At 35.0% G+C, this 13,794-nt stretch overlaps 1 protein-coding gene across 1 annotated transcript; it reads left to right on the plus strand.

The window, feature by feature from the left end:
* Positions 1-1,683: 1,683 nt before the first annotated feature.
* mbpa (myelin basic protein a) lies at positions 1,684-12,699 on the plus strand. Its single transcript, XM_060857343.1, has 6 exons — positions 1,684-1,930; positions 3,010-3,114; positions 4,471-4,497; positions 5,169-5,189; positions 8,628-8,717; positions 11,159-12,699. Exons 1-6 carry the CDS (start codon positions 1,826-1,828, stop codon positions 11,207-11,209), a joined length of 399 nt encoding a protein of 132 aa, XP_060713326.1. The 5' UTR covers positions 1,684-1,825; the 3' UTR covers positions 11,210-12,699.
* The last annotated feature ends 1,095 nt before the right edge of the window (positions 12,700-13,794 follow it).

Genomic DNA, 13,794 nt, shown 5'->3' on the forward strand with positions numbered 1-13,794 from the left:
CAGCTGATTCTTGAGAATAATGTTGAAGAATCAGTCACAAAGTTAAAGTTATGCCGGGGCTGGATATTTCAACAAGACAACGACCCAAAACACTGCTCAAAATCTACTCAGGCATTTATGCAGTGGAACAAATACAATGTTCTGGAATGGCCATCCCAGTCCCCAGACCTGAATATCATTGAACATTTGTGGGGTGATTTGAAGCGGGCAGTCCATGCTCGGCAACCATCAAACCTAACCGAACTGGAGATGTTCTGTAAGATGTTCTGGAGATGTTCTATATGAAATATATTCATCTGGGTCCATACACTCATTACAGGCTATAGGAAGCATCTAGAGGCTGTTATTTCTGCTAAAGGAGGCTCTACTAAATATTGATGTGATTTTTTTTCTGTTGGGGTGCCCAAATTTATGCACCTGTCTAATTGTTTTGATGCATATTGCGCATTTTCTGTTTATTTAATAAACCTCATTTCACTACTGAAATATTACTGTGTCCTTCAGTTTTGCATACCACTGTATAAAGAAAATATTTAATGTGAATTCAGGTACAGGACATATATAGCTAGTTGAAGAAGATTTTTTTTTAACCATGGAACATACAGTACATGTTTATCCCCTTCAGCTCTGGGCGCCTTCTTGCAGCAGTGAATTAGACATGTAATTATAAGAAGAGTGAATATAACTTAAGGTTCTGAGACTTGAATGCCTGCCTGCCGTTAATAAATAAAATGCTTGTCTCTTTTTCTTTTACTACGCTAATAGTGGTAAAGAAAAGCATAAAAGGCATAAAAAGCATTTCAATCAAATGTTTTTGAACTTCTGGAGAATTGAATCATTATTAATGTAGAAAATTTCAATAAAAAATGTAATGCTGAAACTTTGGGAACCGTATTAAGTGCTTGTTCTTCTTAATAAAATCCTAAGTAAGAGCTTTATTACCAGAAGGCATGCTTGCAGTGCAAATCCGTTGAAATCATAAAGAAAAGAAATAATGTTAGTATTTGCTGTGTCTAGATATCTGGTATGATTTATGAAAGGTTTAGCCTTTTCTGTTTAGATTAGATTTAAAATGTTCCAATAAAATAAACTAATTTCTAAGCATTTCTAATTGCTACTCAATTTTTTGAGTATTTAAAAAGTTTTCTAGTTTTCTTAAGAATTACACAGTTCATATACAGATGCTATGGTACTTACACTTTAAATGATAAATAATACGGGTAGGTCATTGTTCTAAAATTTAAAGACATTGAAAATAAAATCGAAAACTGTTGATATAATGTCTATGTGCCTTATATCACTAAATGGATTTTGGAATCAATAAAAAGATTTCAAATAAAAAATAAAGATAAAAGCGGCACAGGGCGGGTACATGTCATTTCAACGTAAATTATTTGTATAAAGGATATGAATGACTATAACAATAGTTTGATTGTGCTGAGGGCTGTTTTGCATTGAGCTGCAGCTCTCACATACACAGGCCTTGTTGTGGGCCACACAGGACCGGGGCAGATGTGGTCAAGAACAATGGCAGCTCCTTGAACAGAGAGTACGGCAGTGACTGACTCCAAGGGTACACAGGCTGTAAAGAATGCCTGGCACTGAACCAGAATCACTGACGCTATTACAGACCCACCTTATCTCTAATGATTGCCTGGGACTGACTGAACCACACCTTCAAAGGCCAGCCCATCCGCCTCATATGCACCAAAGACTATTGAGAAACTTACTGGGGTGTCCTCAGAGCGGAGACAGGGCTGTACTGAGAAGGACGTTGGCAGGCCGTGCAGATCGTTGACCCAGGCTCAGAAGATCTACATCCAGAATGGCTACTGCAGGCACCTCAGGGCTGGGACGCAGGAAGAAGGCTCCTGGTCTCATGGATCAGATTGGCAAGTTCTTTGGAGGTGATAAGAAGAAAAGAGGAAAGGTGAGTGATGAGGGCCGACACATCAGTGCGTGCATTTTGCAGAAATAACGGGAAAGTGGTAATGCATATTGCTTTTGTGGTTTTTGCATTTGTAATTTACATCAGAATGAGACACCTTTGATACCGGTGAAGAAAACATGTCATCATGTCTGTTGATAAGCTTTTTGAAGCAGAAAACATCTTGTTCTGACAAAGAACTGGGAATTTCAAGATGACATGTTTCATGTATGATGATTAAAGCTGTCAGTTGCTGTGAATGCAATCAAAATTATAGTATAAGACAGAATGATTCAGTGTAGGACTATTTCAAAGAAAGAAAGAAAGAAAGAAAGAAAGAAAGAAATATCTGAACTAATCAAACTAAATCGTATTGTAATATACAACAATGCCATGAATCATAATCAGTTTTCGAAAGTATTGTGTGCTGTGGTTGTGTGAATTGGTTGCGTCCCAATAACTGTATACAAATGTTTTTTTTTATACCTACATACTCTGGACTAAGTGCCCCAATAAAGCAACATGCTTTAAAGTAGCAAAATGTGTTATAGACTCCTTTTACTATTATTTCCCAGTGTATTTATTGTAGTCTTTAGTGTTTATAGTTCTGCACTGGTGTCTTTTGGTTGGGATTGTTTGGGAATTATTTATAGTTATTATATCTGGGAATTATTTATTTATTTATTTATTTATTTATTTATTTATTATTTTAATTAACAAACATAATTAGAACTTAATTTTCAATGTTAAAGAAAATAATTTGCTATAAAATAAAAATTTGTTTTTGTATTGGTGCTTTTTTCTTTAAGTGTGCCACTTTTTACACCATTCTAGTTTCCTTTTATTTGTTCACATTACAAACATGTAATAATTATAAAACGTAAAAACTCATAGTATTGATGATCTGACAAAATCTTAAAATCCTAAACAAACAACCAAATAAATAAATAAATAAATAAATAAATAAATAAATAAATAAATGTTTTTTTTTTCCTGGATAGGTTTTTTTTTTGTGTGTATTCAGTACTAAAGGACAGAAATGTAACCAAAAACTCACCTATGACCCATGACATTATGTTTAGGGTTCATTTCGTGGTCACCTGTCTTCCTCACCACCAAGACCTCAACATTCCTCATCCCGACGTCGTGGAGATGTGAACCCTGTCGTCCATTTCTTCAGGAGCTTTGTAAGTGCAGAATTCACATGCTTATTTTGATTGGGTACTTTGGGAACGGTTTTATACTAAAAGCAGAATTATCTTAGGTTATTATCTTTTATACAAAAGGAAAAAAGTCTAACTGCACATCTTCTATAAGCCATAGCAGCAGCCTTTCTTCAGTGTATTTTTCCACTGAGAAGACTTTCGGTTCTTATGCTTTTGTGTTTCAACCTTGCCCTTTTGGTGCGTCAGTCTTTTCATACATCTTACATGCCTTAAAAATCTATTCCTCACTTTAAACGTTAAAGTGGCTGTATTGTAGAACGGTGAAACAATACAGCCACTTTAACGTTTTAAGTTCCTTCTAATTGAAAGAAAAAAATAGAGCCAAACATAACCTCGACCACTGGCAGTGCATTGCTTTTTGTGAGCTGCCAGTTGCATCCCATGTTTACAGTCCAAAGTTGTCATTATGTCAGACATATAGCTTGTATTTGCAGACTTACATTGCTGACAGCTTGTTTTTCCAACCAGACAGTGGACAATGACTACACACACTTACTTCACTCACATCTCTTTGCTATACAGATTCTTCAGATAGTGGGATTTTGAAGGGAGATTTTTAACAATACTAAACAGTAATTTGTAGTACAATTACTAATAGTAATAACTGCAGTAACAGTAATGCACAGTAAAAACACTAAACCTTATGGTTTTATATATAAAGATAAGACTGCAACAAGCTGTTGTTTATAGGAAATCATTCAGGTTACCAATCTGAATTAACAATAATACCAAGCATTGAAGTGTGACAAATCAAAATTTTTATTCATTTAAAGTTGTATTTAATCCATGTTCCAAGTGATAGACAGTTCCTGGTATCACTTAGGTTCTAGCGTCAATAAAAATCTCTAACGGAGAAACCAGTAAGCACCAAGTACTAAATCCTGAAGACTTTCTTTTGTAAAGTTAGTCTACATCCAAAAATGCAAAATAAACACCTTCTTCGAGGATTATTCGAGGATGTCTGGGGTCCTTTTTTTTCATTTTCTCTCTGCCATACAAGTTTCTCTGTATATAGTTACTGCTGCTGTTGATGCAGAGATGGAAAATAAATCTGAATCATCTCACCAATTGGAATAGAGTTTGCAGCGGTGCTGTGGTATATACATAAATAATTAATGTTGAAATAATTTCATATTCATGAAAAGATTTTAGCCTGTGTTTTAATCACTGGTTATATACTTTTTCAAGCTTTAACCGTATATTCATCAAACAGAACTTTGCAATCGGTATTCACTGTATGCACTAGGATTAAACTGTCACATATACTGTGTTTTAGATATTCTGTACTCCATTTTTATGGTTTTTATCACCCCACAGGTGTCCTCTCCTCGCCCTAAGTCAAGGGTAAGTTTCTTTTCCCGTTCCTTATGTAACCTACCCTAGCTTTCCATGCCACAAGGACTTTTATGAATGATTGAGTTAACAATTAAAAATGTACAAAAAAAAAAATTAAAATTAAAAAAATAAAACAGTAAAATTTGCCAGTGAAATGAACAGATATTATATTTTGTTTTATATAATGTGGTAAATGTGAATTAATCATTTATGAATTTCTGTTTGTAGGGATAAAAAAGATAAATATTAGTCATGTGTAAAAACACACACGTTACAAACATAATAACAATTATATAATAATGAATAATAAGTTATTATAAATAAATAATAAGTACATACAAAGTAAACATTGAGACATGTGAGGAGTATTTGGTCCTTTAAATGTTCTTAAATGGAAATGCATTCAGATCTTAGTTATAGATAGCTAGAGTAAGAATATAAGGGTTCTAGGTTTAAGCTTTTCACTGTTATTTCTTATCACTGATCATCAAACCTTTCCGAATATTCATTTCTAATTCTACATCATGTGTATTGATGCATGTGACATCGTATCCAAGATCTGCAGATCTGTACATACAATATAGACATCATGTAATTCAAAAAGATTTTCTTCCTGCTATGTCGAAACATAATTGTTCTATCTTGTTACTGTTTTTTTTCTCTGTCTTTTTTATATGCAGTGGAGAGAACTCTTGGGCCTGGTATGTCTCCAGCTTTAAATTAAGTCATGTTTGTGTTCACAGTCATCTCCATAGGCAGACCTTCATGGCTTGAGCAGTCAGCTTTCCTTTCCTCTCTATTGTTTCTAATGTGTCTTCTTCATTAACAGCCATTTCTCTTCCCTGTGAAATAACTAAATGACTTATTCGTAATTGCAGCTTTTTGCCCTATGGTGCTCTTGTCAACTTGACACATGCTTTCCAGAGCTCTTTGTGAGTTTGGGGTTACATATGATCTTTTTAGGATAAATTGTCGGCTTTAATGTCCTCTATTAATTTATTATGGGAAAAATTCGCCAAAGCAGAGATTGAGGCGTTGTTGATTTCGAAGAATCGGACTTAAAGTCACTTTGGTCTAGTAAACAGCATCTTCATCAGCAGTGAAAACTTTATTATTGGCCTTTATACAGTATTAGTGAGATTTTATAATCTAATGCATGGAACAAGACAAGCTCTATCGTAAACATCTGTTTCATTATTTTGCTATTCATATTGATATAATGTATTGATATATAATATATAATATTGATATGAATATTTGATGACAAGAAATGAATCAATTATAAAAGCAATTACATGCCTAATAAGAAAAGCCTCCTAGTGGTCCAGTGGCAGGATCCTGTGCAGTTATTGCTGCAGCCAGGGTTCGATTCCCAAGCAGGGAGCTATCCCTAGCTACCGAAGAGCTAACTCACTGAGCTGGTCTGAAGCCTGGGTAAAATGGGAGGGTTGCATTAGGAAGGGCATCTGGTGTAAAACCTGTACCAAATCAAGTATTCAGACCGGATGATCCACTGTGCTGACCCTGAACATAGAGCAGCCGAAAGAAAGATGTATACGTAGTAATGATATAAATATATCTGTATAACAGAGTTGTTGAATGTTAAGTACTAATCACTCAGAATGTATTGATTTATTTTCTATAACTGCAGTTCTGACAGTGGCAGCTATAAATCAAATCACAGGTTACTCTAATATGTTATCGTTTCTAAATGAACGACTTACAGGGATCATATAAACATATAAAAAAGATTTATGTAATTATTTCTGTGAAGAAACATCATTTGTCGTTCTTTAAGAAATAATATATTTAAGCATTGGCGAATTTCCTGCTCTATAAGAAGAATGCAATGCTTCAGGGGTATTGTTTTTAATGGGGAATAAAAAAAACCCTGGGTGATAGTAACTTGACACAGTGTAAAAAGGCCACTGTGTACATCTAAGTATAAAAGATTATGTAGGATTTAGTCTACATGCCCCACAGTCAGTCCACTGAATCCATTAGCTCTAAGTATCAGAGTCACCTCCAGCTTCTGTTAAACACAGTTACTCTGCAGTATGAGGGTCAATATTTGCTCAAATTGAATTTGTTTTCTGGCACTTTGATCCAGAGCTGCTCTCCGCTCCTGGATGACTATGAGACAGCACAGCTTTTTTTTCCGAGGTGAAGCCAGTGAAGCAGTTTTCTCCTCTAGGGGCCTAGAGACCAGAGCTCAATCTCTGTGTCATCCAACAGCTCACGCTCCCTTACTTTTTCCTCATCTGTGTCTGCAAGTGTCTGTTTTCTCATTTTAATCAATTACTCCTCAGCACCCCTTTCTGGCTCAGTCATGTACTGCCTGAGCCTATGGTTTTGCTTTACATAAGTCTTCTTTCCGAGGAAAAGTGTGGTGAAAAAGAGAAAAATGCGCAAATTTATAAGGATAAAAAAAAAGCCTATTTGTTAAACTCAGTTTAACTGTTGATTTTTAATTAAATCAAATGAACAACAAATGAAAGATAAAATGTCTAGACTGTCATTTTTCTCTTATTCCACATTCGTCATGTCTTTAACGTACTGTAGCTCTGTGTTTACTTTGTGCACATGTGATAACCTCAGTGATGAGTCAAGGATGTTTAATCCATTCATTCCTTAATGTTTCCTTTTTTTTCTTCCAGCTTTTCCAGAGACATTCATTTTATTTTGTTCAATATTTATTCAAAATCATAGTCACATTTTACACATTAAACCCTAACAATAGTTATATATGTAAAGACCTTCTGATAGTCTTCATGCCACCTCATTACTCCAGTACTGGCAGCACTTTACTGACATCCTGTTCAATAGAGAATAGAATATAACGTCCTTGTATTCGTTTTATGGCTTTAAATTGACTAGAAAATTCTCAATCAGATATACACCACTTATCTTTAGCCAATTATTTATTTTCAGTTCATTTAATTGGTCTTACATATTTAATCTTAAAATTTTAAGCTATATTTTTTAGCAATTTTTTCTTTGACCATTTCACTATTACTATTTAATTTAATATAAAATATGAATTTTAATGATTTGTATTCTCAGAGTTTATTCCTATATTTTTAATTTCTGTATTTAATTCTCCCATTGAAAAACATTTTAATGCATGAAAACAGCTGTATAGAAAAAAAAATCAATATTTTGTTTATTTTTTATTTATGTTTTGTTATATTTTTATTATTATTTACTTTTTTTTATTAGCCTTTCAAGATAGTTGGCACAAACCTGCAGAAATATTTTCAATATTTTCTTTTCAAAAGCTTAAAATAAGCATCAGCTGACATAAAGAATATAATTTCATTCATTTTAACATCAAGTTGACATCAAAACAAATGACAAATTGTTGACAATTTAGGGGCTGATTTATGTTAGAATGTCTTGATGAACGACGTTGAAGCTTAGTGTACTTCTACTATATCAGATTATTATAACGATATCATACAGAATAAGTAAAAAAAACTCTTTTCCTAACTCTTTGTGGCAAAAACCAAAAAAATAGAATTTGTGCCTGTTCTGTTATGTCCATATACAACACTGAATATATTTCTGTTTTTACATTACCTACAAGAGTATGGGAATATATTCATAAAAAAATTTGTTAATCTTTTTTTTTTTCACACAAATATTTATAACTTTAAAATAAATGGCGATAACAAACCCAGCCAAAGTGTTTCCAGTGTTAAGCTGACGTCCATCATGGCCGCATTGCTTAACAGGTGACACCAAATTTCTTTAAAAGGCTTTATGGCAGCTGATGCTTGTTGGAATCAGCCCTTAGAAATGTTTATGTAGGTTCATTTCAGTTGTCCTAAAGAACTAATGCAGGTGTCATTGTAGCCTTAAGAACATCACTCTTATACATAGCAATAAACAAATACAGATGTGACCGTACAATGTAGAATTACAAGCGATCACATTACGGATAGTTATGGAATTCAGGGTTTTATAGAATTTTTTTATATCACATGGTGTAACATGATGTAATTACTGAGCATAAACAATTATGGGACATGATGTTACAATAATAATTCTAATTACAAAATGGCATTTAAAATGGCAATAAGAACGAAGAGAGGGTCTAGCTTGGGCCTTCTGTGTATTGATGTAAGATATGTTTGTAGGCTTCACCATCAGCACGTGGCTCAGAGAGTATCAGATCACCCCACAGACGCCGCCGAGAACAGAACACACTCTCGAGAATCTTCAATCTGGTGAGCTTGCTGTAGCAACATGACTGCAAACTCATGACAGTTTGCAGGAGTCGACGTAGGATAAATTAGGAATGATTACGCTTCTGGCTGGGGACCAGGAGAGAAGGAGGACATTAGCTTTTCATAAGACTCATCTCACATGAAATGAAAATGAGTCACGTCTTAGTCTTATAGTCTTAGTCTTATCACTTATGCTATATATCTTAATAAACACCACAACAGCAGAATCACTAATCCCAGTGTATCATGGAAATATATTTAATGTATTTCAGCACGGAGTTTTCCTATCATTCAAAAACATTCAAAGTGCCTCTACTGTATGTCCCTAGAGCTCCTTCGTTTCAACTTTCCTTTTCCTTGTCTATCACCAGTCAGTCCTGCCTGCATGTCCACCTGCATGACCCTAAGCCTGGGACACTAATCCCCAATCTCCCTATTCATTAGGTCCTCTACCAGTCTACCTATTTACCTTTTTCCTCTCTACTGAATTCTCCATGACTGTTCCTTGATCATCGATGCTTATCTTCACATTTCCATTACTTACACACATGGCATTTCCAGGTCCTCTGGGGACACACTGGACACCTGCTGTGGAAGCTGAAACACAGCTCTACATGGTGTCCAACCTGATGATTTATTCATTCTAGGAAAAATATAACTGACTCTCTTTTATTCAGACTTCCCTTCATATTAATTTGGTAATTGCTTGTCTGTCTTATTAACTATAATGGTATCGTTACGTATGACTCTTCTTTATGTGAGCTTTCATCGTCTTTTTATTGTTTTGTTTTAAAAAGATGTCTACATTAAAATTCTGAATTCGACTCTTACTAAAATCTTAATTCCATTGTTGATTTAAAATTATAACTAAATAGCTAAGGCTTTGGGGACATTTTTTTATCACCAGAGTTCTTATAATACTGGTGTTAAGCAAAAAAAAAAGGTGTTGATTCATTTTCTATAACGGCAGCTCTGACAGTGGTTCAAGGCTGCAAAAGTGAATATTAATGCCTACATTTTTCTGTAAGGAGTTTCACTTTTATTTGACATTTATTGAATGAGTCTTTAATGCAAGTGCATTGACAGTCAGGAAAATCCTCACAGTAACAAGGCAAACATGACAAACCACATGTTTAGTGTGTAAACTAAACTGCTGTGAGTGTTAAGAGAAACTTAACTCACTTTTGTGGACTGGTCAGAACATGAAGTGTAGCTATAAAAAGTTAAAAATGCATGTTATGTTGTTTTTAATCATAAATATTGGCAAATTCCTGTAGTATAAGAGAAATAAAACATGTCAAGACATGCTGTTTTAGGAAAATAATCAACTTAAAAGTAACTCTGCACTGATCCACAATACCCCATGCCTTCTTGGATAATTTTCCTATAACAGTACATCTTGAAATGTTTTATTCCTTCTCACATTCACTTAGGTTTTATGTTACATTATCTGTGGTGTGTATTTTTAATTTAATTTAATTTAATTTAATTTAATTTAATTTAATGGGGGCACGGTGGCTTAGTGGTTAGCACGTTCGCCTCACACCTCCAGGGTTGGGGGTTCGATTCCCGCCTCTCCCTTGTGTGTGTGGAGTTTGCATGTCCTCCCCGTGCCTCGGGGGTTTCCTCCGGGTACTCCGGTTTCCTCCCCCGGTCCAAAGACATGCATGGTAGGTTGATTGGCATTTCTGGAAAAATTGTCCGTAGTGTGTAATTGCGTGAGTGAATGAGAGTGTGTGTGTGCCCTGCGATGGGTTGGCACTCCGTCCAGGGTGTATCCTGCCTTGATGCCCAATGACGCCTGAGATAGTCAGGCAGATAGTCGAGGTAGTTCGGATAAGCGGTAGAAAATGAGTGAAAGTGAGAGAGTAATTTAATTGAATATAATTTAAAAATTTTTATTACTTTTAAATTAAGTTTAATTTAAAATTATTTTTAATTTAATTTGTTTAATTTAATTTTATTTCATTTAGTGGAGGTAAAATCCTTGTCATGAATTATATCTAAATTGCCCAGGAAGTCTATATTTTAGGAATAATTCCACTACAGCCATTAAAGGCAAGTCTTTATACTTGCTATGACCTACCTCAGCTTTTAATGCACATATTTTCTCCTTTGAAGTACTCCATATGACAATCATTACAGAAAAAAAAGCAATCTTCCTTTGTACATTTACTACTCTCATGCTATAAAATGAACAGAGCTCCAAATTGCACTAATCACTCAAAGGACGTATGTGAGCGAAGTGATGGCTGTAATTTCTTCTATCTCCATTTGAGTGCTGCTCAAGAGTGCTAGCTGGAACGTATTCTCATTCAGATATTTCATTTTCTATTCAGCATAATCGTACACTTTACAGCAGGTTTTGGAGAAAGGCTGCACGATATGACACAAGCAATAACTGATAATGTCTATTCATCTGCATTTCTTGTTAAACGCAGGGAGAAAGTAGATCTCGTTCTCCACCCAAACGCTGGAGCACCATCTTCTGAGCCCTCGAGTGACACGAGAACGAGCCAGATAGAAGATAAGTGAAAGGATGTGGAAGAGGAAGGAAAAGCAGAGGGTCTCTGCCTTGTGGACTCACACTTTGCTTTGCATTTAACAGACTAATATTGGCCACCTTCGCTTATTAGACAGTGATACAATCCTGAAATCGGACAGTATTTACCTACAGAGTGATAAGAACGAGGGGTGTGCTGGTGAGATTCAGTGTTTATGTGACTTCAGCCATATTTCTATAGCATTTAGACATATTGGCTTTACTTGTGCACTTATAAATTAAAGTGCCTTAATATCATCAAATATACAATATAAATGAAAACTATTAAAAAAAAATAGGATCAAATTTGATTTGTACCTATTCCTCATACCAAAAGTGATCAAACTGATGATATTTTACCAACATGGCAACCTCCATGACAGCACACAAGTCCAATTGAGTTTCATTTAAGTAATAAAAGTAATATAAATCAATATAAAGCCACCTCCTACTTGATTTTACTTTAAAATATAATGCAAAGCTACATCAGTAATCAATAGTCTCATTTTCATCAAAGTTTGTTTTCAATCACTTTGTCTTTCCTCCATGTGAAATATACATCAAGTGCGTTTTTTTCTTTCATCCTCTAATCCATATAATACTGTGAGAAATGATTCCAGGTTGTTTGATGTAAGCGTAGCGTATTTTTGGATATCGTCTGTGTTCCTTGTGGTTGTCAAGTGTCCTGTCTTGTATAGTTTGTTTCTATGTTTAAAATGATTTGCATTTAGTATTTTGGACTGTGTTTTGCCACTTAAGACTTCTTTATAACATTTCAGTATTGTATATGTTTAATGCATGACAATAAAATATCAATTTGTTTAACATTAATTCACAAAGAAACATGCAGCAGATACTAAAATCGCAAGTCTCTGAACTGGAAAGCAGTATCCAAGCCAGCAGAGATGCCCTTCAATTGCACTGATGTAGTTAAATATTGATTTTAATGGCTTGAGAATTGCAATGAGTGGAAATGTGTCACATATTTACTTTTCTGTATTTTTGTATAATATATCCAAAATAAGAAAGGATAAAAAAAATTCCAGGATGGCAGATTTTCAAAGGTAGAGGAGGTGCATGAGAGGAAATGAAAAGTGAAAGATGGATCTGAGGAAAGATCCGAACGACGGTGACAGGAAGGATAGAATAGTGATGAGAAGAGTGAGATTTTATTCAGCCTTTTGTTTATAATGTGTCCTCATATTGTGTTTTGTGTCTCCTAGAACTTTCATGCATGTACTGTTTATAAATGAGTGCTGACGAGATAAATAAATTTCAGTTATTCTCCCCATCAGCGCTTTATACGTCACAAATGGTGCTACAGAGTCATAATACGAAGAGTATTTGAGTAAGAGTGGCCAAGTTTTTTAAGTTATGATCTGTAATACTTTTAATCAGTGGATATTTTAAGTAACAACAAATAAAAATTCCTAAATATAAGTGTGGGTATATTATGTGTGTCTGCTCTTGACAAAGCAGTGTTCTTTTACATGGAGAGAATAGCAGCATTAGGAATCTCCATGAATATGTAACAAGGCTGGACATATTTCTAAGTGGTAAAAAACATCACTCCCATTTCTATGAACACCCTAAATGAGTTTTAGTGCCATCTGAAGTCCTGTAATTGCACATGCAAATCAATCAGCAGACGTCGTCCACCAAACTGTCAGTAATCAGAGACGCAACAAAGAGACCGAACGAGATGGAAGAAGGTGATCACAGGAACAACAAAACATTCTTCTGCTATTTTTATTATTATGCTATTTTTTATTATTATACAGGACACCATGTATAACCGTGAACATTCCATCCGTCTATCCATTCCCTGTACCACTTATCCAATACAGGCTCACAGGGAACCTTGGGGCACGAGTTGAGGGACACCCTAGATGAGATGCCAGTACATCACAGAGCACAGACGCACACACTCCCGTACATATTTACGCCCAGTGAACAATTTAGAGCTGCGAGAACTAATCAAATCTGACGCACAAAGCCCATGACCCTGCGCCTGAACCCTATGATTAGGTTTCAACAATATCTAATTGTATTAGAATACTGTTTTCTTAATTTGGTCATGAGTGGATCTTCAGTCATAACTTTTTCCGTTATCAGCCTATAATGTATGTCTGTGAACTGAGTACTGAGGAAACCCCTGAAGCACAGGGAGAACATGTGATCTTTACACAGACAGGGAAAAGGCTGGAATCGAACCCTTAACCCCATAAGAGCTAACCACTAAGCCACTGTCCCACCCAGCATGTAAGAACTATATGTCTCGCTTCCTCTTAAAAGTAGAGCAGTGCATAATTTTATATAATCAGCACTTTTGGGTATAGGACACTCCTACAGAGGATGAGATAATGCAGAAAAAAACAAGCTGAGACAGATTATAATGCTGCGGTGCCCTCTTGTGATAAAACAGTGAAGTGTACAAAGAAAAGAAGTATTTTAGAATAAACATCATGATTCAATAACCTTTTAATAACATTCCCAATTCATATAACTTTTAGAAATAGTTTACAGGTAAATATA

The sequence above is a fragment of the Tachysurus vachellii genome, chromosome 21, assembly GCF_030014155.1.
Source record: "Tachysurus vachellii isolate PV-2020 chromosome 21, HZAU_Pvac_v1, whole genome shotgun sequence".
In the NCBI taxonomy this organism is placed as follows: domain Eukaryota; kingdom Metazoa; phylum Chordata; class Actinopteri; order Siluriformes; family Bagridae; genus Tachysurus; species Tachysurus vachellii.